The 26,368-nt window shown below is 37.1% G+C and overlaps 1 protein-coding gene across 2 annotated transcripts in view; it reads left to right on the top strand.

Annotated features, from left to right (window-relative positions):
* ENPP1 (ectonucleotide pyrophosphatase/phosphodiesterase 1) overlaps positions 1–25,648 on the top strand; it is a 56,050-nt gene extending 30,402 nt beyond the window's left edge. For both annotated transcript variants that reach the window (XM_068677417.1, XM_068677418.1), the window contains 16 exons: positions 578–643; positions 961–1,033; positions 2,616–2,724; positions 3,467–3,598; positions 5,129–5,160; positions 6,102–6,229; positions 7,307–7,376; positions 10,185–10,272; positions 13,325–13,500; positions 14,050–14,101; positions 17,024–17,178; positions 19,217–19,352; positions 21,036–21,116; positions 21,840–21,972; positions 22,710–22,866; positions 23,725–25,648. In XM_068677417.1, coding sequence (XP_068533518.1) covers positions 578–643; positions 961–1,033; positions 2,616–2,724; positions 3,467–3,598; positions 5,129–5,160; positions 6,102–6,229; positions 7,307–7,376; positions 10,185–10,272; positions 13,325–13,500; positions 14,050–14,101; positions 17,024–17,178; positions 19,217–19,352; positions 21,036–21,116; positions 21,840–21,972; positions 22,710–22,866; positions 23,725–23,892 — 1,756 coding nt within the window. In that variant the 3' untranslated portion in view covers positions 23,893–25,648. The remainder of the gene's footprint in view (positions 1–577; positions 644–960; positions 1,034–2,615; positions 2,725–3,466; positions 3,599–5,128; positions 5,161–6,101; positions 6,230–7,306; positions 7,377–10,184; positions 10,273–13,324; positions 13,501–14,049; positions 14,102–17,023; positions 17,179–19,216; positions 19,353–21,035; positions 21,117–21,839; positions 21,973–22,709; positions 22,867–23,724) is intronic.
* The last annotated feature ends 720 nt before the right edge of the window (positions 25,649–26,368 follow it).

Raw genomic sequence — 26,368 nt, 5'->3', positions numbered from 1 at the left:
CATGGAAATCCTGATTCTTGATTTACTATCTATACTTTTCTTTAGCGATTTGTACATGTTCAGTTAAACCGGTGATAGGTAGCTGAATTACTGCCCTTGTGGATGCCTCATAATGTTACAGGTCAACATGCCTATTGTTGGTCTGCTTCAGAAATTGATGAGGATCTATTTTGTGACATAGTATGAGAACTAGTACTCAAACTGTATAAACATAAACCCACAAACCAAGACTTTTTAAAAACTTAATACAGGAATGAAAACCTACACATGGCTTTGTACATTAAAATCAATTATTTTGTTCGTAAAATAAACACAAGAAATACTGAGAGCTATATTCTAATCTCATTGCAGTCAGTGGGGAGAATATTGATGTAAGTAAGCTTTAGAACAGGACATCAACTCATCAAGAATCATGGAAAATTAGATAAACTTGTATTCTGTTAAAGGTGCATTAATAGCACCCAGCTGAATTCAAATTTCTCTGCTAATAAACACTGATTTTGTAATATGTGTGACTGAAGTTTTATATGTATAGCTCCTGGAAAGATTTAGTTGATCTTGTATGGTTTTGATACAGCTCAATCCCTTTTGAAGAAAGAGTGGTAACTATTCTTCGCTGGCTGCAGTTACCTGAAGATGAAAGGTAGGTATACAATTGCAAGCATAAGATCTTGTTCCAGTGGTAGTGTGGTATTGCAATGAAATGATTTGTAAATATGATTTCTATTTTAAACAATATTATACATTACTCTAGAAATGTTAAAATACTATTTAATGCAAGCTTGTTTTTATGTTTAAAACCTATTTTTACTGTTATGTTGCTCTATTTCCCTCTAATGTGCCCTGCTTCTGAATGATAGAGTTGTTTCCAATATTCCATATCCATTGTTGAAATATAATCTTTTCAAACTGTCTCAACGTGTATGTAAAATATTACATTTTTGGTACTGTTTGATATAGACCACACTTTTACACTCTGTATTTAGAAGAACCAGATTCCTCAGGCCATAAGTTTGGACCAGTAAGCAGTGGAGTAAGTATTTTTATAGTTTTTTTCTTCTTTTAATTTGAACTCTTGCTCTGATTCTATAATAAAACTTTTATAAATCACACTAGATGAACCAAGACTGTGTTCAATATACTTATTAGAAAAAGATTTTTTAAATAGACAGCCTGTCCATAATTAACATCAATACAAAGCATGCAATAAACAGCCTATTCAGTAAGTCTAATTTTTATTTTGCTTCAGAAACTTGAAAATCGCCATCTCTTGTATGTTGCTTTATCTGACCCATACAAACCCTTTATGTTGATTTTAATACAAAACAGCAACAGCAAAAACACACCACCAAAACTTTGTACAGTTTCACCTTGTAAAGAACAGAGATTTTATCCACGATAGTCCAAATTTTGGTGGATAAGCATTTGTGCTATGATTTTCATTAATTTTCCCCAGTCTCTGTGCAAAGTTCAGATGAATATTGGTCTTATCTCCCTGCAGTTAGATTTTATGTCTTCTTGGAAAGAGAGTGATAAAAGGGAAGCTCACCCTTGATATAGGGTGTCAAGGGTGATATACATGTACCTTGTATAAGCTGTTGTATATATAAGTCTTTGGGACTGGTCAGTGTTGTTGTTTGCAAGAATACTAAATAGCTTTGTATTTTTACAAATGGAAGTGAGACATGAAAAGGAAAAAGCTTTCAGAAATTCAAGAACTTTTAAAAATTCTTCTGTCTTGACCGATCAGAAAGTTTGAGCATCAGCTGGGTATCTAAATGCAGTGGTGACAACAATAAAAAGCTCTTGCTTTTACAAGGATGGTTTTAAGGATGGTTTGCTCCAGGGCCACAATGGTAATTTGGAGGAAGATTGCTGCAGGCTTGACTTCCTTTGTTCTCTTCAGTCCTCTGGTGTTCTGCCACCAGTGTTCGTGCCCTAAAGCATTCTGTATCATCCTCGGTTATGCCCCTGGTAGAGTGAAAAACATCCTCAATATCGTACTTTACAACCAGTCTTACTTTCTGTAATCTGATTTGTTTAATTGTTTTAAACCGAAGAAACACATAAAAATGTGTAGTTGTGTCTTAGTACAGGTTGGGGCACAGAAAAAAGTAGGACTGATAGTGTAGATACATCCAGTCTTCTGTAGATGGAGGTAGCTCTGAGCTGTGCAGGTGCTAGCCAGGCTTCAGGCTCTCTTTTCATTTAGTGTCACGGATGCACCACTTGAGTCTGTTCTCAGTAGATGCAAAAAAAAAAAAAAAAAGTATCTAAAGGGTTCAGAACTGAAAGCAGTGGGAATAGAGGAAAAGCAAGTTTATTGTGCTATTGAGAATGTTGTATTTTCCTGTCCTCACAGTTCCTCTTCTCATGTGAACTGTGTGCTCCCTGTTGTGCGTTTGGGGGTTGCTGCACAGTTGGTTAGTTCCCCTGTGTCCTTCACCTATGTCCGGACTGCATCTAACCTTGAATGGTCTATAAGAAAAATCCTTATTTATTATTAGCACGTACTGTTGCAGTTTAAACTTATTCACTCTTTCTAGCAGTATTTATCAAATTATTTTTAATTAAAGTGATTAGTAGGCACTACATGCCTGCTTTTGTCCTTGCAGGTCATTTTGGCATTACAGAGGGTGGACAACATAGTTGGGATGCTGATGGATGGTCTCAAACAGATGAACTTGCATAAGTGCCTGAACATTATTTTTATATCAGACCATGGTAAATTTGATTTTGTAAAATGTATCAAAATTTTGAAGGGCTGTTATTATAAAGTAATATTCTGAGTTTATACTTGCATGTTTGTGGCAATGTTAAGGAACCTGTTAATATATATAAACTTCTGTATTATGGGCATGGCATAAGAGATAATCAGTGTGGGTGAGAATTAGGCTGTGAGTGTGGGAAAAAGAAGTGGAGAACACTGAGAGGGATTAAATCATTTTCATATTTTATTCCAATTTTCTTCTGTAATCATTACCAACTGATAAAATAAATCAAAAGGAGAATTAAAAAAAAAAAATTCATTTTATACTTTTAACTACACTACACAACAAGTCTATGATTTGCTGAAGTGAAAATCAAAGCCACATCTTCCTTTCAGTTATTAATTCTCTTATCCATTATTTAATGGATATGAATATGAATATGAAACTTTGGTTTATTTCTCTGATAGCTTTTCTATGTTTTTATAATTATTTCTGTAATAAGTGAAAGCTGTATCTTTTACCAATCTTTTTTTTTTTATTTTTATTTTTTATTTTATTTTTTTATTTTTTTTCCTGCTTTTGGAAGATATTGGGCTAAGTGAATCTTTGGTCTGACCATGCATGTCTCAGTGTTGCTGATAAAAAGACCTGAGAAATTGCATTTCTGATTTTTACAATTAACTTATGTGTGTCATCAGCGAGGGTACTTCACACTGATACTCACATATTTAAATAAAATTTATTTTCTTGTGCAGGAATGGAAGCAGGGAGCTGCAGGAAAACAGCATATCTGAGCAACTACCTGGATAATGTTCAAGATTTCATATTAGTACCTGGTCCTGCAGCTCGCCTACGACCTAATAATGTTCCAGATGAGTATTTCTCTTGTATGTAGTTGCTAAACTAATTTCTGTTATTTTGTTGTACCGTTTTGTGCTTTCCGAGTACAAACGTATGATATACATATTCCAGGTCATCTAGGGACAAGCTGGGTAATAATTAGGGGGAAATACTGAGTGGTACACCCATACTTTTGAAGACCACTCGACTTTGCAGGTCTGAAAGTGTACATAAATCCTGCAAATTGCTTATGTGGGATGCCTCAGAGTGAAAATACACGAATGCTTTGCTTTGTGAGGGCATTTCTTTGAATGTATCTTCAGTACTCAAGATAGACCCTAAAATCTCCACTCAAGTCTCACATTATTTCCTGGTTTGCCAGTTTATATAGAGAGTTGCTGTATTTCAGATTTAAAGAAATGTAAAAATTTTACCATCTTTTACATATAATTTTAAGTATTATATTTCATTGTTATTTAAAAAATATATATATAAAAAAAAAATTTCTTCTAATGGTCTGACAGCAAACCAGTTGAGTAAACTGCAAATAATCATAAAAGAAGTTTATCAACCTGAGTCAAGATCAATGATTTTAAAGATTCTACAGATTTTAAATTTCTATTCATTAAGCAGTCTAATTGCAGCAGAACACTTAATACTAGCAGTTTTTAATTGATTTTAATGTTCAATACAAGTGCTTCCTTCACACTTCATTGCTTTTTCTGTCTAGATAATTGTTTTCCAAGCCCATTAAAACTTGCATGCCTCAACCCCAATGACTTTAAGTCCTGTTTACTTGGTGGTATTCTAAAGAATTTTAATGTTTCCTTTGGAAAGTGTGGGTTCCAGGTTCTCTTTGGACAAACAAGTTCAGAGAGAAGAAAAGCAGAGTATCTCCAGTTTTTGACACATGCACTATTTCCATGAAATATTGTATCTGTCTTTGTAGCACTGAGTATATCTGTGCAGGAATTATTAATGGTTCCCTTGCAAGCGTAATCCTTTATCTACTTCAGTCAGGCACTGAGTATCAGACTCAGGGCAGAGTAACTGTGTGAAATGTAATGGGCCTGTGTTATACAAAACGTCAAGTTAAATGATGTGATGTCCCCTTTTGGCTTAAGTCTAAGAATCTGAATCCTGGCTCGCTTGCTCTTGGCTTTTCTTTCTAAGGACGCTTGCCAGATAAAGCTGCCGTCCTGATTGTTCTATTTGCTTCCTTTTTCCTTAGAGTTTTATTAGCAAGCAGGAAAAATCCAGCTTCATTAGCACAGCATTTAGCTGCCTCTTTTGTGAAAGCGTACTTCTCAGATTATTTTCCTAGCTGTAGCTAAAGTACTTGAAAAATTTAAAACTGTAATTAAGCAAGGAAGGAGTGTCTCTGAACTAAAAGTTCATAGAAACAATAACTTGACAGCTTAGTGAATGTTTTGCTCTGCAGAGCTTTCATTCTGGAAAAATGATTTCTGTGTCAGAATTTTTTTTGAAATTAAATATATTACATAATGGGAATGCTTTCGTTTTATACCTGATCTTTTTCAACTTAGGTGACTAATTCTTACATATGATTCTTCCAGTTAACTATGAAGGCATTGTCAGAAACCTCACAGTAAGTGTTGTCTTACCTGTTCTAGCTTAACTTCTACTCAGTATTTTATAGCATCAGCTATTTTCTAAGCTAGTGAAATAGCATTTAGACTTTGAATCAGTGACCTTCCATATGCTGTAAAATTAAGACAAAAAAGTAGTTCCTTGTAAGGAAAGGGAAGGTCAAAGTTCAGTGAGGTGTCATGTGGCTGTCTCTGGTTGTGTATTAACTAAGGTTTTGTTTTCATTTCTTTTCACCTCTGACATAATGCTGTATCATGTTGCTCTTCAAACTGGAGAACTTGTGTATCTGGGCTGTGCTGACTGAGGGCCAAATCAGTGTAAAGCTTAGCTCCATTTCCTGGACAAGCTTGCTCTACACCCTTTTGGTAAACAGCTTTGAGCTGGGATAGTGATACGTTTTTGTCAATTCCAACTTATGGAATTTGCTTTTCTGCTCTATACTTCTAGACTTCTGTTCTCATCCCTGCACCACTGGAAAATCTGTTTGTCCCTGTGTGACCAAACTAAAAAACTCTAGAGTGTCTGTGACTTCCAGTGTTACAGAAATGTACAATTATTGTGCAATAAGTGGATAGTCTACTACCACTTGAAAATATCATAATGTTCATCTCTCTGTAATTTTTACAAATTATAGGCAATACAGTTTGGTTCTGTACAACTGTAGCCTGTAAGGAAAAAAATAAGAAGAGTAAATGGTTTCTATAATCTCATATAAATATTCCTTTAATAATTATTGAATGCAAAACCAGTTAGTTTTTGCTCTCTAAGTATTAATATTAATGTGCCAGACCATATGACTCCAAACTTAGAGGAGTCCCATTGTCCTTAATAGAAGCTGTTGCAGATGCTTTTTAAGTGAAGTGCTTTGTAAGAACTGTGCATGAAATAAAGAAAATGGTGATGAAATATACGTTTATATTTTAATTTGAAATATTTCAGTGCAGAGAACCAAGTCAGCCCTTCAAAGCTTATATGAAACAGCTTCTACCCAAGCGTTTCCATTATGCCAACAATGACCGAATTGAACCATTGCACTTTTATTTAAACTCCCAGTGGCAACTTGCTAGGTAAGTTGCAGTTTTCAGTACTTGGTTATACAGCAAAGAATTCATTGTTTTCTCATAGCTTTTGTCTTCCAGACACTTAGAGTCCAATAATAGCTATTGGAGCCTGGAATTTTTGTCCTTGAATTTCTTGTTGCAAGGGATGTTGCAAACAGAAACTATGCTCTTTTCTGCAGTTTGTGCAGACCTGAGAAGGCTCAATTCTAAACTCACAGCTATGGATACTCCCCCATTGAATATGCAGGTAGTGGCAGGCTTTGTGACAAATGTTAGAAACTAAGGTCTCCTTTTTCTCAAGCACATCTTGCCATACTTTAGGAATTTCTGAAGTGAGTCATACATAGTAAGCATGTGTATAACTGTTGTTGAATCAATCTTGTGAGTGATCCACATTGAATTTACAGAACATGCTGTTGTTAGAAATTAGCTTACATGTTCTGACCAATGAAATTACAATCCCCAGAATAAGGGCACCTGCTGTAATAATGTAATTTTGAACACCTCTGTGATACTCCAGGGCTTTCATCATCAAAGTGTTTTTCAGCCCATGTATTCAGTAAGTCCTGTTCTGTAAAACTGAAAACATGCAAGTCCTGCAAGTCAGATTTGGGTTACTAAAAATGAATGCATTTAAGTGATGTATGTGGATCTGACATATGTTGGAGATTTGTTTTTACTAGACTATAAGATGCCCAGCTGAATGCTCTGAATTACATTACTATGTTTATTAAAAAAATAAAATGAAATTACTTATATAGTATACTGTAAAGTTCTGCTTCTTAAATGCCAGTGAAGTGATAATCTCTTACCCTGAAAACAAATATTTTGTTCATGAGTCTTCTAATAGTTGACTTTAAATAGACACTTGAGAATTCCAGAGGAATAAGATTTATGGAGAAAACTATCATTCTAATTTTAAAGGCATTCTTCTCCAGAGCTGGAAGACTTTCTATTCCCTATGGATAAGCCTCTGAAATCTTTAAATAGACAAGTAAACAACACACCATGGAATGTATTCTAAGCTGATAGGGTTTGTAAAGTCTGAGTTATATAAATTGTGATTATTTTTTTTTTTAATAGGAAACCGTTTGAGATTAAAAGTTGCATGGGTGGTTTCCATGGCTCTGATAATCGTTTCCCCAGTATGCAGGTGAGACTTGAAAACTTATGTTAACTCTTATTTTTAGCATTTCAGTTTATGAATGTTGTGGTTGCTAGGTGTTGGGATTATTATTATTATCATTATTTTACGATCTATGGTGCTATTCCATCTGCAATTAAAGAAATCAAACATTTCTTTGATTACTATTGTGATGTGCTGGGTAACCCACACAAGGTGGGATTCTATTGGTATAAGTGTCAGGCAAAAATACAGGACTTGCCTCGGAGATTTGACTGTGCTGGTGAGAATATAAAGATGTTCCAAGTTTTATTGTTTTAACATTAAATGCAGGAAAAGAGAAATCTTATCTTTCCAAATCCTTAAATATAGGAATCATAGAGCATGAGATTTCAGATTGGATGGGACCTCATGAGGTCTCTAGTCCTATCTCCAACTCAAAGCAGAGTCAGCTTACTCAGGACTTCATGTAATTGCATCTGAAAACTACCAAGGATAGGGAATGCACAACCTCTCTGGGCAGCTCCTTGCATTGTCTCATTGGCCTCATGGTTTAAAAAAAATAATAAAAGGAAGAGGGTGGGGGGTTACCATTGTCTCCCTCCCTCCTACCACGTACCACTGGAGAGCATGGTGCTGCCAGCATCCCTTAGCCAGTCAGTTCTTCTGGTCTCTGAGGCTAGTCCACTCTCCACAGTAACTACCACCAGAAGTAACAGTCTTAAACGACAGTAAAGAAGAATGGATTTGATTATTAGAAAACTCCTTTTAAATCATTATAGAGTTGGATAGTTTGACCTGTAAGTCTATGGAGATCCCACCACAGGAATACTCTAAGAACTGTTCAGACACACATCTTGCAGAAATGATTATATATTTCTTTGATTCTGTTTATTGCATAAGTTGACCAAGTGGTCTCCCAACTCTATAATTCTATTGTTTCATGATAGCCTAGGTAACACTGTTCTGAGGTAGCCCTGATGTTTAGCTTGTCAGTCATGTTTAAATTGAGGACAGAGTCTCTAACATCTCTTTAATAAGGAATGTAAGGGAAGTATACGGTATTAAACTTGAGAAACATGAAATCATATTCTCAGCCTCAAACTGATTTGGGCAGGTCACTTAACCTATTCTCAGCTCAGCTCGCTATCAACAAAATGAAAGGCAATACTCTATTTCAAAAAAGTTATCTTCAGGATAAAATCTACTAACAGTTGTGAGTTAAACAGTGTTGTAAAAAGACTTATTTAGTCCCTGTAAAGCATAGATTTTACTCTTAAAAGACTTATTTTACATTATGATAAATATAAATATTTAGTGTTGACATCAACTTATTTTGTTAACTGTTAATCAAACCTGTATTAATTGTGTATCAGTTTATCCTTCCAGGTTTACTCTTCTTCCCTGATTTGACAATAGAAAATAAGTTGATTTTTCTATACCTAACCCTGGGTTAAACCAACAGGGCCACGTGATGCCAAATGACTGCTTACTGCAGTCTCTCTGCTACAGTTTGACTGCATAAATTTTCTTCAGTGGTTTGACAATAAAGTCAAACTTCTTGCCAGACTTGGGATTGTCAGTTTATAGCATCCCTAATTGGGCTTTTTCATCCTGTTGTAGCTTACATCACACCAGCATAGATTTCATACTGTGTAATTGCCCAGGTCAATGGAAAGGAGGTAGCATATTCCTGCCTCATCTAGTTGTGATTAGGCCTCTTGAGTACATTGTTAGGCCACAGATTTTGGTAGCAACAATTGCAGAATAACAGCTTGCATTATGCTAACATCTTAAAAAAGAAGTTAGAATTTTTAGCCTCTATTTTTGCCACACAGCTATGAAATGAGACAATTGCATGGTTTGCAAAGAGCTTTGAGATCTACAGTATGCAAAGCATCTATTGCTCATTCAGTATTTACATGGCAGATGTGCACAAGCTGCTTTACTTAAAAACAAACAAACAAACAACCCTACCTGAATGTCTCAGGGTAAGTTTAAAAACAATTGTCTTGACAACAGTTGAATTTAAGCATTTGCTGCCTATGCTACCTTGCTCTTAGTCCTGCAGTGAATCCTGCTCTATGCTAGCGTAAGCTTTGCGTGGCTGCAGAGCTAAGTAGGTCCGGGAACTGAACCAGATGAAAAAGAGCCAGCAGAAAAAAAAAAAATGTTTTGAACTGACCGAGTTTCTGGATCAGGTTTACCATATGGCTATACAGTTGCTTGTGCCAGCACAGCTCAGGAAGTGGTGCAAGAAAAAGAATAAACAGCTGCAAATGAGAAATAGAAGTCTAGGATATCACCATTCCTTTATCTATTTAAAACAATGATACCAACAGATGTTTTTGCAGATTTAAATTAAAAGTTTCCAAATTGTCTACAGATGTCCTGGTTTCGGCTAGAGTAGAGTTAATGGTGTTTAGCTGCCTGCTGGCTTAAACCACAACAGGGCATGAATAGCAATGTTTATTTTGGCTCAACATTTCCATTAAATCACTTAAATCATTTAGGAGAATGAGCTTAACTTCTTCAAAAGCAGAGGAGAGCAAAGAACTTCATAAATGGATGGAGGCATCTTTTTAAAGGCAATGAGACAGATTTGGTTTTCCTACTATTCCTTTACTATTTTTAAAAATTATTCCCATATCTTTTCAAATATCTGATTATGTGCATTTTACAGGAAAAATAAACTTTTTAAATAAAAGGATGTTTTAACTTGATCCATACAATGTTGCTAAAGTAAAGATAAGGTTTTGGAAGAAAATGCTGAGTGTGAAGATATATTCAGTTTCAACCTGTCTGAGAGAGAATTCCACTTTTCTCTGTGAACCTTAGGCTATCTTCATTGGTTTTGGACCAGGATTCAAGTTTCGAACTCAGGTTGATCCATTTGAAAACATTGAAGTATATAATTTAATGTGTGGTAAGTACAATTGATTGGGGTCTCCTCTGTTCATTAAAAACATAGTATCTTTTGGATGTTAGAAATCTTCTTTTAATAAGGAACTTTTAAACGTCATTAGAAAACTGTCCTTAAGATTTCGTGCTGATTTTCATTAATTAAAAGCTGTTTGTTTTTCTGAGAAAGATTCAGCTTCTAAATGACTGAGAACTATTCAGGCTGTGCAAGTTAGGCTGCTTATATCTCTATTTTCCACCAGTCCCTGTGCATGCCACTGGCTCACCAATACTAAAACTGCCTACTTTACAATCTCCCTCTTGTCAAGAAGGCATCCTCCCTTTCTCTCTCCTATTTAATTAGAAGCTTAATTCAGTATTAATCCCTCAGGTGACTTTATTCAGGCAGTGTAGTAATAGCAATCACAGTAATGGTTATGATGATATGGATTCAGCTGCCAGGCAGCTCATTTCCAGGAAGTCTGAGTCATGTCCCCCTTGCCCCATCCAATTTTTCATGCACTTGAGCAATTTCTTGTGAGTTCTGTCATGTGTGTTCTTATTTGTTGTTTTTCTTTTCTATGTTTTCAATTTTAATTATTGTAGATGTTTTTAGTTCAGTTAACTGAATTTGAGATTTTCTTTTTGAAATTGACATACTTTCTTAAGTCATGTAACAAACTGTCTCCCTGATTCACCCATGTCTGTGTCACTTGTTCAATTGATGTATTGTATCTTTTAATACTTCAATTTGGATGTTTCCCTGTTCATTCTCATTGTCTAATATCACAGCTGTTTCAAATGCACTTTTTTTTTTTTTTTTTTTTTTTTTTTTTTTTGTCTTTTAATGGTCTGCAACTATCTTGTTAGCTTGCAGTTCCATGGCTTGAGAGTCTTGCTCTAAAGCTCACTGTCTCTTCATTTGCATAGCTGCAGTACTCAGGTTCCCCATTTCTTACACCTCTGTGGTCTTCAGTGCACCAGAGAAGTGGGTTTTATTCTAGAAAATCAGACCTGGCTGCCCTCCTGTTTTTCCCCTTTCAAATACAATGTGACTGTTATTGCCTTCTCTTGTGTCTGTTGTCCTTCATTCTGTGTTTCATGGTTTCTCCCAAAGCCAACCACTAGTTTTTCTGCTTTCAAAGTTCATTTATTCCCCTTGAGGTCTTCACCTGTTTTCCATTATCTCCTGCCTCCTTCTCTTTCTTGCCAGGATCCATGCTTGCTCTAACACCTGCTTCTGTGAAAGACAATATGTTGCCAAAGGGTTTGATCCAGAAAGCACTTAACGGGAACACTGCACATGCTTGAGATCAGTGGCAATATTCAGGTATACCATATTTAAACCACGTGTTTAAATTCTCTGCTGGAATAGGAAACAGAGGCCATTAGGAAGTGTGTATTACATACCCTTGTATGTTTTGATGTCTTGTTATGTAGTGGTTGATTTCCTTGAACCTTCTTATACTCCCCCATTCCTTTCTGTATATGCCTCAGGGGAGGGGTAAGGTCCTTACTGGCATCTCATGGAAGCAAGTTCAGTGACAGATGAGACATCTAATGTGTATTCACTGAGATACAGATTTCTTCCGTCCGGTACAGAAAGGGTTAGAAGCCAGCAACTTAACTTTTAGGTAGAAAAATTGTGAAATGAGACAACTTCCTAAGCCTTCTCCTTGCTATGGGCTTTAGGTGTGGTTCTGGATGGCAGAAAGGCATCTTTCCCTTGTCATTTGGGTTTCTAAGGTGCACCTTCTTCAAAGGGCAGCTAGAGAAAGCGAAAACGGTTCCAATTTATGCAGCACATCAGCGCTTAAATCATGAACACCAGATATGTACAACTGATCCTCTTGTCTGAATGAGGATCTCATGTTTTCCAAAGCGTTCGAACTGCTAGACTTGGGGGTTTCTCAGATATTGTGATTTCCTGGATGTTCCAGTTAAAATGGTAAGAAGATAAGAGTGTAATTTAGCTGTTGAACTGGGGATGTGAGTTCCAGGATTGATTCTGTGGTGTGGCTTATTTATTTATTTATTTATTTATATATACTGTTTTGTTTGAGATGTTAATTGGAGCAGGGACTGCTATAGAAAGCTTGATTTATTCTTCCCAAAGTGAAGCAGCTTATTCTGGAGGGAATGAGGTCATAATATGAATGGCACATTGCAGGGAGAAATGTGTTCAATTGCCACATGTAGGAAAGAAAGTTGAACTCTGAACTCCTGTACTCTAGGTGAGTGACCTAACCACCGAGCTTTTGGATGCAAGGCTGTCTCATCACCTGCTGTACTTTGGAAACATATTATTTCATAGATTTAGTATGAAGTAGATGGAGAAACAACAAATCTACAAATCCTAGTGAGGATTAAACATGAAATAGGGCTTGGTCTTTTCAGCTTTACAGAATTGCCCGATGCATCTCTGAGCATTGGTGTTAGGCAGCTTTTAGTTGCTTAAGTTTCTTTAACTGCACAGGTGGTTTTGGAATGCAGATTATTTTTATGGTTAGAGTCTACTTTGGTTGGAATTTTGAAGCTTAACATTTTAGAGTTCAGTGCTAAGCAGAACCCGTGTTCTATGCTGGTTCTTTTGCAGTTTTACACTTTAGTGATATTTAACTGAAGTGTATGTACTTAATTTCCAGATTATAAAAAAAACAAACAGAAGAACACCACCAACAAAAAAAGCCCCCAGACTTATGCCCCAAAACTTAAATGTGTAGCCACAGGCTTCAAGTGCTTGAGATTCCCATTCTGTCTTCTACTGCATGTTTGGATGCTGCAAGTTCACTTTCTTTCAGAAGTAAACTCTCTGTCATTTTTTGTGCTTGTTCTGTCCCTCCTTGCAAGCAGACTAATAATATCCTGAGCCCTAGATGAAAATATATGTGCTTCCTTTTAAAGGGGTCATTGCTTTCCCTTTCAGTTGTTCTGAATAGCAAGCAGTGCAGGATAATTGACTCCCCCATGCATTTAATCACCCATAACTGTGATTACAATACAAGCAGCAGTGTGTTACAGTCTTTTTTTTTTTTTTTTTTTTTTTTTTTCATCCTGTTATTTGAATTATTTTGTAGACTTGCTTGATTTGAAACCAGCCCCAAACAATGGAACCCATGGACAGCTAAATCATCTTTTAAGGAATCCCGTTTATATCCCTCAGCATCCCAAAGAAACAATCCATCCTTCTGAATGCTCTGTTGTGGGACAAAGAAACTTTCCAGTGAGCCTTGGCTGTTCCTGCAGGACAGTGGTATGTGCTGAAATGGTTGAAGTTGGGTAAGGCAGATGTCTGTGTCGTATTCAGAGTGAGACTCTGGATTATCTATTTACCCTGTAGTTTTTCAGCTTGCGTTTTATATCTGTTTTTTGATCTAGTCTCAGATCAAAATGAAATCTTGCCTGGGGCTAGTGGGCACTAGCCTGTATTTGCACGTTCATTTTTGCAGTTTTCTTATGTGAAGACACATTCTGCTATGAAGAGCCTGGAAAACACTGCAGAAGCAAGCTTTGATGGGGAAAACATTCAGTTCTTGCTTCACTAAATTGTGTTGAAACTTTTTTTCTGTGACTATGTTGTGTCCTTGGGCTGTGTATTTCAGGGCTGTTGATTTGCCTGTGGCAAAAGCATATTTCTGAATATTCTCCATAGCTCCTTTCCTGTAGATGTCAGTGAGTTCTCTACAGGGATAACTTGCAAGACAGAAGTGTTAACGTTTGTTATTTTAAGTGTAGTAGTAGCTCATAATTTGCTTTGTGGAACACATAGGAGAATCTCAGTGTTTTTGCTTTATACTTACAGGGTTTACCAGTAAGGGATTTTCAACAGCGTTTAAATCTCACTGAAACAGAAGGTAAGAACTTTAGCTAGTAGAATAGAATGATAACAAAAATGTAAGAATGATTAACAACATGAAATGTTTAATGTCTAAACTTCTGAGCAAATCTTAAATATGTGGGATAATAATTCTTTGAACTACTCTGGGGTTACAGTTATGTTGTGTATATACTTGGGATTCAGATGAAGTCCTGCTGAGCCATTTGTTCTCAAATAAATGCTTATTCTTGTACGTGTCTCTATGGCACATGTATTATTATCTGAATTTTCCAGCACTGAAGTAATGATTACTCCAGAAGGTAAAGCAAAACTGTTGTATAGGGAAGTATCCAACAAGAATATGATGCCAGTACGCTCATAATGAAGCATGGAGTGTTCATGTGATCTGGTTGTTACACAGGGTTAAGTCATTGTTTGTTGTAATTCTGCTGTGTTTCAAAACTATGGACACACACATGCCATTTTTGAGCTGCAGTTTGCAAGGCGGTAAATGTGCTCATGACTCATAAACCAAAATAGACTAGTTTGAGCATGAAGCAAGTAAGACAATATGTGAATAATGAAAATCAAGTTGAAATGGAATATACTAATACCTTGATACTAATACATTAAAAAGTGACATCAAGATACTAGGTTGTCAGAATGGGAAATAAACTGATAGAGACCTTTGCCATGTGTTTGCTCACTAAACCCTGTTTCTTAAGCAAATAAGCTCTGTATTTAGTGACACCTCACTGTACTTCACTATTAACTACTGGATTTGTATGCCAGCTACAGGCAGGCATACAGCAATAGTTGCTGCTTATTCAGGACTAATTTAAGCCTTCTGTTGACTCGTGTAGCTAGCCCTGACAAAAAGTGGGCAGAGTTTTCTTGAGTCTTTTCCACCAAAAACAGGGCATCTTTTTAAAATGTGTCCCAGAGTCTCCTTTAAAAATCATTCAGTATTTTAAGACCCATGAGAGCACACAGTGACATTCAGTTAGTAAGATACAGAAGTATGTGCTTTTCCCATAGCAGGTAAGCAGTTTCACTAAAACAAGCTGTTAATGTGTAGGTAGAAGCCTGAGTGCCCTGCTGAATCTGGCTTTGAAGAAATATGCCAGGCACATAATCCATTTTAGTCCCATTTTGTTAAGATATGAACCTAAGGTGCTCAATCTACATTTCTGAAACAGTGGGATCTGGGTTTGGATTATGAGTGAGACCTATGTTAGCACTCATTTTAACAGCAGTAATCTGCTTCTAAGAATTGTGCACTTAGTAGTTATAAAAGGCATTATCACTGATAATGAAAATTTAGTAGCCAAGCTAGGTGCTCCTCAAGATTATTTAGAGTTTATTAATTACTTTACATATTCTGGCTTTGATCGCTGTAACTTGACAGCTTGTGAGAACAATGAGGTATTAATTGCATATTTAGTTTTATGAAAAAAAATTTAAAATGTTTGCCTTTTTCTTCTTGGACAGAGAAGTAAATGTCATAATCTTGACATTCTTTGTCATGTGGAATTACAGTGAGAAAGGAAACTGCGGCATTAATTGAACACTTTTTTTCCTCATTTAAAACAATTGCCTTGAAGCTGTAGATTTGTGGATGGCAGTGAACTACTTAACGGAAAATATCCTTTGAAGCCTTGATACCCTTCCTTATAATCCCAGACCTGTAACAATTGAAAATACTTCAATTTTCAGCAGCAAAGAAATATTTTTATTATTTAAAATAATTTCATAACATTCTAACTTTGCTTAGTTTTTTATTTTACATCAGAGAACTAGAAACTTGAAAAACTTATTTTTTCTTTATTTCCAGTCAGCAAAATAGTCTTCAATGTTTTGATGAAATTTAGATCTATCTTGGAGGCAGTGAGGGGAAGGACCTGAAAGTTTTTTGCTGTCTTTTGACGGCAGCAGATGATTGCAAGAGCATGTTTCTTATGACTTTTATTTACCTTTTTTTTTTTTTCTTTTTAAGATAAATTATATTGACTAAGTAATTCTGTTGCTAACTCTGCTTTACTCTTCAGCTTATGTCTAATAATGTTTCTTCTTCTGATCCCGCATAGCGTCTTTCTGATATGGTTGTAAAGGAAAGTCTTCACTCGTCTGTTGGATGAGGTGGTTGGCCAATCAATATAAAGAGGCAGTGTCTTAGGCAAGGATTTGTGCAATATCTTGCATAAAGCACTTTGAGATATTTATTTCCATATCACAGGATCACAGAATTTCTAGGTTGGAAGAGACCTCAAGATCATCGAGTCCAAACTCTGAGCTAACACTAACAAGTCCTCCACTAAACCATATCACTAAGCCACTAAACCATATCACTAAGATATACAAACTTTCTAAAGAGGTGTGGCCCATGAGAGAGAGAGAGAGTAGAAAGCTTTTATGGCTATCGTTGTCATTATAAAGCAAGTCCACATGCATCTGAAGATCTAACCAGTATTTCAATTAGATCTCTATATTTCACAGCCCTTTAAGTGTCGCTTTTAATATGACTTTGTGGGTTATGCTAAAATAGTCCCTTTAGCAGTTTTGAAATCATGATGGTTGGTTTGTGTCCTATATAAATGTTAATTAAAAGCAGATCCCACATTATATATTTATATCAAAACACGAAGTCAACTAAGACTTAAATTTGCATCTTAGATTCATCTATTATTTTAAATGGCAAAATATTTTAACTATACTGTAAAACTGATTTTGGTATGTTTGAATTATGGATATTGGTATTTTACTTTATACTGGCATTGTCAGTTTGCTTATTGTGTTATCACAGAAACTATACCTTTGATAAATAAATTAATTTCTTTTACTCCATTACTGTGACTTCTCTGTTTGGTAGTTAGAAACTAGGGCAACTGTAGGTGTATGAGAGGAGGGTTCTCAAAAAACAGTATTGACTGAAACATAACAAGCACTACTTCTGTTCTAGTTAAGAAGACAGAGAAACTTACTTTGCCCTATGGACGGCCCAGAGTTCTGCAGAAGAGACATAATTACTGCCTACTTTACCATTACCGCTATGTAAATGCATACAGCAAGGACTACAGGATGTCTTTGTGGAATGCATATACCATTAACAAAGATGTAAGTAACTGAATAAAGGTTAGAAGCAACTTTGAAAAGTAAAAAGCTTGAATATAAGTTATTACTGAACACCTCTCATTTAGGTTGGAAGAGACTCTTAAGTTCATCTTATCCAACAGTTAACCTAGCACTGCCAAGTCTACCCTTAAACCATGTCATGAAGCGTGACATCTACACATTTTTTAAAGAATTCTAGGGATGGTGATTCAACTACCCAGGCAGCCTGTTCCAACAATTCACAACTCTTTCAGTGAATAAATTTTTCCTGATATCCAACCTAAACCTCCTCTGGTGCAACTTAAGGCCCTTTCCTCTTGTCTTATCACTTGCTTGGAAGAAGAGACTGATTCCCCACTTTGCTACTGCCTCTTCTAATGTAATTGTAAAAAGTACAATAAGGTCTCCCCTGAGCCTCCTTTTCTGTAGGTTAAACAAACCCAGGTCCCTCACCTGCTCCTCATAAGACTTGGTCTCCAGACCCTTCACTAGCTTTTTTTGTCCATCTTTAGACACGCTCCAGCACCTCATTTGCCCTTCTCGTAGTGAGGGGCCCAAAACTGATCACAGTACTTGAGGTGCAGCCTCACCAGAGACGAGTACAGAGGGACAATTGCTTCCCTAGTCCTGGCCACACTATTTCTGATACAAGTCAGGATGCTGTTGGCCTTGGCCACCTGAGCACACTGCTGGCTCATATTCAGCCGACTATCAACCAATACCCTTAGGTCCCTTTTTGCCGGGCAGCTTTCCAGCCACTCTTCCCCCAGCCTGTCTGTTGTGTTACATGGGGTTGTTGTGCCCTAAGCCCAGGACCCAGCACTTGGCCTTGTTGAACTTCATACAGCTGACCTCAGCCCATCAGTACAGCCTATACAGATGCTCCTGCAGTGCCTTCCTACCCTCGAGCAGATCAACACACGCACCTAACAGGGTGTCATCTGCAAACTTACTGAGGGTGCACTCGATCCCCTCATCCAGATCATCGATAAAGATATCAAAGAGAAATGGCCTCAGTACTGAGTCCTAATACATATAAGATATAAAAAGTCATTTTGTATGATCTTCTCTTTACTTTCCTATGTTAGTAAGGATTGGCTTTGATTCCTTCCTGTTCCTTAGCATGAGCTGTGGTTTTTGCTTGGTGGAGAGAGCAGATCCACCAGGAAGTGGGGAGACCATTGCCACTGGACCTGAGGCCCTGTGAGTCTATGGCTTGGCAACATAGGTCCACTATAGCAGTTTAGCAGGGCTATCCTTTAAGTCTTTAAGTGGTGCTAATAGTGTTGTAGGAGCATTTTGAAAAGATAATCTTTGGACTATCTACAACCATTCATGCCCTGATCCAAGCTTTCCGTCAGAAGATCATCCTGATTGGGGGGAAAAAAAGTGTTGGTGGAGATAAATCTGGCCTTTGGTGTCCTGGGCCCTATGCTAAAATATACATATACATGCAGATCTCAAGAAGGAAAGTTTTTCAGGTTGATTTTCCAAGTTGGAAAAGATGTACAAGCCAATTCATTCTTGATTTAGGACTGTAGAAGATGCTTTTTGGTTCAATTATCTGGGCCTCATAGGCCCAATGTCTACTACAAGTAAATCAAACTAAGCTCTGTCAAGGTTGGCTTGGTCTTCAATTTATTGAGAGTTTGGTGGCCTGAAGCAACCATTTACTGTAGCAAGTGTCCATGTGGGGAGAGATGACTAATAGCACATCTGGTTGCCTCTGATTCTTAGCCTGAATGGGCAAATACATTCACACCAGATCAAGTTATCTTTAATGGGGCCCTCTGACTTTTCATTTGGAAAAAGTTACTGTCAACTAGAAATCTGCAGTTCTGTTCAATCTATTTACAAAATATATGTAGCAGATGGGGGGGGCTTGTTTTTCACTGATGAAACAGGGACACCAGTTGAATCTGAAGTCTCTTCACTACTGCTGAAGGCAGCTGTTGCTACGTATTTAGAGTTCTTCAATCCCCCACCCTGTGAGATTGTTGCAAGTCCATTTTACCAGTGATACTTTCTTCTTGTTCAACAGGACAAATGGCTTTCTGCTACAGAAGATATCTCCAGCTGTTTACACAAGGATGTTCGTATTCCTTTTAATCATAACCAGACATGTTCGTTTTACAACAATCATCCTCGGCTATCTTATGGATTCCTTTCTCCTTCAAGTAAATACATGGCTTTAAATGTTTACAGTATATGTTATTTAAATAATTTGTAATGCAGTAGCTATGTTCTTTTATATATGTTACTGATTGATTAATCAGAGTTTGAAGCAGTGGTTACTGAATTATTGCAGTTCTTTCTAGCATATGAGAAAGAAAAACATTGCAGGTGCTTCAGCCATTGGTGGGTTGTCCAAGGTCATTTACTGATTCCTGAAAGCTTCTGAACTTGTCATGTTTCTAACATGGCATCTCATGGAAGAAACTGGAAGGAATGTGTAAAGCATGAGTCAAGTCTGGCAAACTAAAAAACTGCAAATTCACTTTGTGTGACAGGAATTAGTTAGAACTACCCAACATAAAATTGAGGCATTTGTCCTTAAGTGAAAAACTGCCATGCTAAGTTTATTTTATATTTGAAATACATGCCCTATATGGTCTTTAGTAAAGGGATTCAATATTTGGTCTGAAAAGTTCAACTCTGGTTCTCAAAGCATATTACAAAAATATTCAGCTGTTTACAAATGGTTACGTTGTATGTGAACTGTTGTTGATGTGATCTGGAAGTATTCTACATCCTGCATGAAGTATTAAGTAGTGGGTTATTTTAACATCCACATCAAGTGTAACTTGCAAAGTCAAGCAGAGCTCCTATTTTTGTGCCCAAATTCTTGTGGTGGTTTTACCTTGCTAGGCAGCTAAATACCACAAGTGCTCTCTCACTCCCCCTCCTTAGATGAGGAGGGGAAAAAGTAAAGTAAAGAACAACTCATGGGTTGAGCTAAGGATAATTTAATTAAAGGGAAAAAATAGTTATTATTAAAGAAAGATTATTATTAACTAAACAAATTAACTAAAGGGGAAAAAAAAAGGAAAGGGGAGAAGGGAGGGGGAAAGGGAAAAAGGAAAACAAACAAATAAACAAAACAAATCAAGGCTATGTAGAAGCGCAGAGGAAAGAAATTACTCTCTACTTCCCACAAATGAGTGATGCTTGACCACGTCCTTGAAGCAGGGCCTCAACACATGTAGCCGGTGTTCGGGAGGAGGACCGATGTTTTCACAACGAGAGCCCACCCCTCCCCTCTTCTTCCCGTTTCCACCTTTTATTGCTGAGTGTGACATCACATGGTATGGAATATCCCTTTGGTTGGGTTAGGACAGCTGCCCTGGTGATGCTTCTTTTCTCACTTTTTTGCTTACCCCCTAGGAGGGTTAGAGAGAGTCCTGATGCTGTTCCAGCACTGCTCAGCAGTAGACACAACACTGGTGTGATAACACTGCTGTTGCAGCTACAAGTGCAGAGCACAGCACTGTATGGGCTGCTGCAGGGAAAGTTAACATCCCAGCCAGACCCAGTACAATTCTGTAGGCAGAACAACTTGTTCTGACATTCATGGAGTAAATTTTATACCCTTCCCCTCAGTTCAAAAACCTGTCCTGATATTTTAAAATATTAAAATATGTGTCCACTGTTACAAGGGCAATTAGTGTTGCTGCTAAGATTATTTTATTTTTGGAACTGGAAACTTCAGCATATACTGAAGTTACCACTGAGACCAACATCAACTTTGAGAAGTGAAGTTAGGTCAGCTCCACATTAACATCATTACATTAATCTTTAGAGTTGTGTTTTAATGCTTTTAAAGTAACAAATCCAAGTAATTAATTCCTTTTTGATTTCAGATTTGATGACAGATGCAAAGAAACCTCACTATGATGCCTTGCTTACCAGCAACATTGTGCCAATGTATCCTGCATTTAAAGGTACATATTTGTGCATTTGAATGCAAGACTGATATCTTGCTTGCTTCCAAATCATGCAGAAGATCACTGATACAGCTGTCTCTGTGAAATAAGAGCTCCCCAGACTGTGGACTTGGTGAAAATATCCTTAAAGTAGGCCTGTCACTTGTGGGACAAAGACCTACCATTGTAAGCCTGTGATTCCCAATCAACTGGCTAGTTGCACAGGAATGTAGTATAGATGTCTCCATTTAATGCCTGATATTTTTGCTTGCATTTCCTTACCTATCTAAACAAGTTTTATACAGTGTCTTCTAGAGAACCTAGATGTCAGTTTTATAGTTATGTGAGTTAAATTCACTTCTATTTTAGGAACATCTCCTAATCTCAGACTTTCCAGGCAGAAATTTAGGGTCTCAAACACTAAGGAAACAGGAAAATAATCAAATCTCTAGCAGAAAAGATATGAAGACCTGGGCTTTCCTAGGTGAGAGTGGACACGAGGCAGTCAGCTAAGGGAGGTTAAGCACATTCCTGGTGAAAAGAATATGGCACATGAAATAGAGATGTGGGCGTACATGCTAGGCACGATAGATGTAGCCTTTGAAAACTGTGAACACCTGTATAATTTACTATTTTCCTAGCTTACCATGCCTGTCTGTGCTCTGCTGAAAATTCTTCACAGTTATATTAACATCTCCTACCTTGGAGATGATGCTTACCACTTCCATTGCTGTGTTTCAGTGTTATGGAACTACTTCCATCAATACCTGCTGCCTGAATATGCTGCAGCCAGAAATGGTGTCAATGTAGTCAGTGGTCCTGTGTTTGATTACGACTTTGATGGACTGTATGATACCCCAGAAAAGGTGAAAAGGTGAGAATCTTTTGCATTGTAATCCTTTGCTTCTTTACTCCATTAGAAGTTACAAAGTAATTATGATCCTTGTTAGCAAGGAAGGTGTCTTGCTGAGATGGACCCTTGTCAGGTTGTGACAGTTCAGAGAGAGGCAGTAAAATGGCTCTAAACAGACAGAGCTGTGTAAAGCTTAGAAGTAAACAGCAAGCACATAGAAAATGCATGCTAGAAATGTGTCATCCTAAAACCTGACAGTGAGGTGTAAGAGAAGCTGTTGCATGTGGAATAATGTCTGTTAGCCTGAAAAGTTATGACATTGCCTCTAGGAGTGAATGAGTGGCGTCTTATCCCTAGTATTGTGGTTGATATTCCTGAGTCTATGTATCTAGCAGTGTTCCACTATTAAGTTGTCAGCACAAATGTAGTAGTTAGTCCCAGCTAGCAAAATTGGTTTAAGATAGCAAACAGATGGTAAATTCCTGCACCTTTTTATGATAAATCAGTTCTTAGTTGTTATACCTCATCAAACTCATTATTTGGATCAGCCTACAAGTCAAACTTGATATCTGGAATATTAATCTGGAATATGCTGTCAATTTTGATTACAGATGAATTTTCCTTCCAGGACTAAGCATTCTTTTGATTAAATACATGGATTGGTAAAATCAATATGCCAGAATATAGCTGATTATTGCCAGTTGTTCTTTGTACAACTATGATTTGGTAGAGTTACTGAAAGATCTTATGCATTTCAGACACCGTGGTAACTCAGAAGTTCCTGTTCCAAGTCATTTCTTCATTGTACTGACTAGTTGTAAAAATACTTCTGAAACTCCTCTGGAGTGTGAAGGGTCTCTGGATGCCTTGTCTTTCATTGTGCCTCACAGAGAAGACAACAGTGAAAGCTGCGCAGTAAGTAGCCTGTTTAGTCCCCATACACATCAGAAGCCAGGCTTGAACTTGTTTTGCTTGAATATCAGTGATTAGCTAATTAAAGACGGTAAAAACCCTCCGGTCTATCATGATCATCCCAAGAGGGAAGACAATGTTGTAAGCAGAATTATATTAAAATGTGTATATATGCTGAAAATAGGCATTTTCTGTTTGAAGACCAAAACTTATAGCTAGTGGAGTAGTGAGAATGTGTTGAGAGAATCAGTGTGATGAACACATAACTTTCTGTAGCAGTAGTATCTAGTCATAACATCTGAGAAGGCTGAAGAGCTTCTAGGAGAAGGTTTCATCCACAAAGAAGATTCAGTTGTAGATCAAATACATATCCAAATGGAGAAGATGTAGACAGTCTTGAACAGCATTGGTTGCTTCTAGTTCCATCACTTTCCATTGTGATGGAAATCAACATAGCTGTTCTCCATATAAACCAGAACAAAGCACGTGAAGTGTGCTGACCTGTCCTACAGAGAAGATTTACACAAATCACTCCCCAAGTCAAATGCAGTTCTCAGCAACAGCTTTATGATAGAGATGGTGGATAGATGTTGGACTTAACATGGCACTCCTTACTATCACCAGCTTTCAACTGGTGCAGGTTCAAGTTATGTGTACTTAAGGATGTTAACTGCATGTACTAAGTTCAGGCAAGATTCTAACTATTTGTAGAAGCCAGTGCTTTCTATGTTAAAACTTTGCCACCAGTGACTGCATTTTGCCTTTATAAAACATTAAAATGTTGTTTATTTCCCTGACATACATTTAGTCAATGAATAAATTACATTTTACAAACACTTTTTTCTTCTTCTTTCCCAATAGGATGGCAAGTCTGAGTCTTTGTGGGTTGAAGAGAGAATGAAGTTTCACACAGCTCGGGTCAGAGATATAGAATTACTTACAGGACTCAGCTTCTATCAAGACAGAAAACAGCCAGTATCTGAGATTTTACAGTTAAAAACATATTTACCAACTTTTGAAAAGGTCTGATTTTTCCTATGGAATATTGTTGTCCATTTCACAATTTGTAAATAGACTGTTTTTAATTAATGAAAACTTTTTTTTTTTTTTTTTTTTTTTTTTTAAATAAGCTGGAACATTTACTGAGATCTCTTGACCAAAATGCCAGTAGGGAGGAGAGTGGGTGCCATATTTGTATCTCAGGGACTCCTGATGGACTATGTATATAACACGGGAAGGCAGCTCCTGTCATTCCCACTTGAATGTGGTAAACCATGTCCATTATTAAGTGTTATTGGCGTTTGATCATCATAGTCTGAGACACAAACAAAAAAAATATTTTTACATGCACTGGAGAAGGAGAAATTTATGAGGTATTGGTTATGATTAATACCCTACTTTAAAAACAGATAATTAGCAAATATCTTACACTTTGGGGGAAATAACTATGTTCTTGACCATTGAAATACAAACAGCAGCACCTTTCTACTCCTGTTTTCCTTGAAGCATGAATTACATTCTGAGTGTTGCTTGGGTCTCATAAAATAATGCAGCATTATGGAGCAAGAACCTATACTGAGGTTAGCAGGAAGACTGATGTTTGAGACCCCCAGCAAGGAATAGGCTCCTAGGTAAAGTTTTGATAGCAGTGATGTGTTGGTGTGTTGCTGCCCTCTAGTGTCTCCAACATTGAAGGAGAGTTCGGTGCATATTTTGCATGTTGTATACGCGTCCTCAGAATTATTTTAAATATGATGCATCAAGTCACCTAAAAATTAGAAAAAAAAAAATCAGAAAGATGACTGACCTCTCATAAATAATTTTTCATCAAACATAAGTTTAATTTGAAGTAAAATAGTTTTTTTTCTTAAAGCAAAGATGCCTTTTTAGATTTGGTGCATGATTATGTCAGTTGTGGTTTTGAAATTCTTTTTTTTTTTTTTTTTTCTCCAAGAAAAGGTGTTTTTGCACTAAGATTGTTGCCTTAAAATGGTAATATGATCTTCTTTAATGGCACAGGTTTTACTTCTCATCACTACAGTAAATGCCCACAGGCAGTTCCATTGTCCATTAGCAGCAAACAGCCAGATCCTAGCTACATTTTTAGCTGTCTCTTTAGTGCTACATCATCCACATTCCAGCTCACATAAATTATCTGTCTTGAATGCAGACACTGCTAGATGCAAATCCTGAAGAAGCATGTCATGAGCTTTCTTGGAAGCTCTCAGGTCACACACAGCTGCTACAGGTACTCAGGAGTGTAGAAACTCCCTCCTTTTCTAGTACACATGCTCTTGTCTTTGTAATTCTTCCACTCTCTCTAAAACTGACGAGCCAAAATTGCCTCTGTTATGTATAAAGTTTGGCGTAGTCAATTACACAGTTATGTTCTTCTCATTTTAAAAGAAAGAAAATACATCACGCACAAGTATTTTAGAAGTCTGAAGGGTCTGCAACTGAGCAGAGAGAGGCATTTGACCTTACAGTTTGGTCAGGGCATGGTGGAGGCTGGATTCAAAGCCTGCTGAAGTCAATAGAAGCTTTCCCATTAACTTCAGTTTGAGTGGGCTGATGTCCTGGGACCGTTTTTTTCCTTTAACCAAGTGTATTTTCTTGACCTGTTACAAGCATGTTTGTTTGTTTTTTTTCCTAAAGTAGTTTCACTGTGTGAAATTTAAATGTGTTGTAGCAACCTCACATGACGACATGACTGTGACAGCATTATTCAGTGTAACTGCTTTGTAACTTTGCCTGTGACCAATAAAAACATCGGATGATGTATGCTGTTCTTGACCCTCTTTTGTACCAAATGCTACTGACTAGTTGAATGCTAGTACACATATATAGCACTCCGTAACTCTTCTCAGCTGTAGTAGTTATTGACTGTTGATGCCTGATCTCAGGCAAGAGGTGGTGAGAAGTTCCATATCAATCTCATTTATCAAGGTTGGTTTTGATTCAGATTGGCATGGAATAAAACTCCAATAGAAGATAATCTCAATGAAATACACCAATGAATCAGTAAATTTGGGAGATAAACCAATTTCCTCTTGGGACAAAATATTCTGACATCTGGTAGAACTGCTATCATCTCCTGAATGCAAATGTCAGGGATGTTAACACCTTCAGAAAGTGAAGCAATGCCAATTTCAATTGAGAGGCAGCATAGTGAGCCTAGCTCCTGGGTAAGGATGGAACAGGATGAACTTTAGGGAGCAGCTGACTGCTGGTTTGACCTAGGGAAGATTTTGGATGGAAGAGTGGCTGTTAAAGCTGATGTGGTCATCAAGACAGGGTGGTTGCTGAGAGGAGTGTGCAATGTGGCCTTGCCAGAAATTTCCAAGTCAACTTGACAGAGCAGAGAGCTATCTTGATTTCATCTTTGTGTAAATAGTTTTGCTTCTTTTATTTCTTCATCTTTGCTTTTTAAAAATGTGCAATTGTGTCATCTCAATGTTGTGAATAAACACTTTTATTTTTTTCCCATAACTTGTTTATTTACCAA

This window comes from Anas acuta, chromosome 3 (genome assembly GCF_963932015.1).
Source record: "Anas acuta chromosome 3, bAnaAcu1.1, whole genome shotgun sequence".
In the NCBI taxonomy this organism is placed as follows: domain Eukaryota; kingdom Metazoa; phylum Chordata; class Aves; order Anseriformes; family Anatidae; genus Anas; species Anas acuta.
Note: the sequence above shows the minus strand (reverse complement) of the source record. Positions and strands in the feature narration are given on the sequence as shown.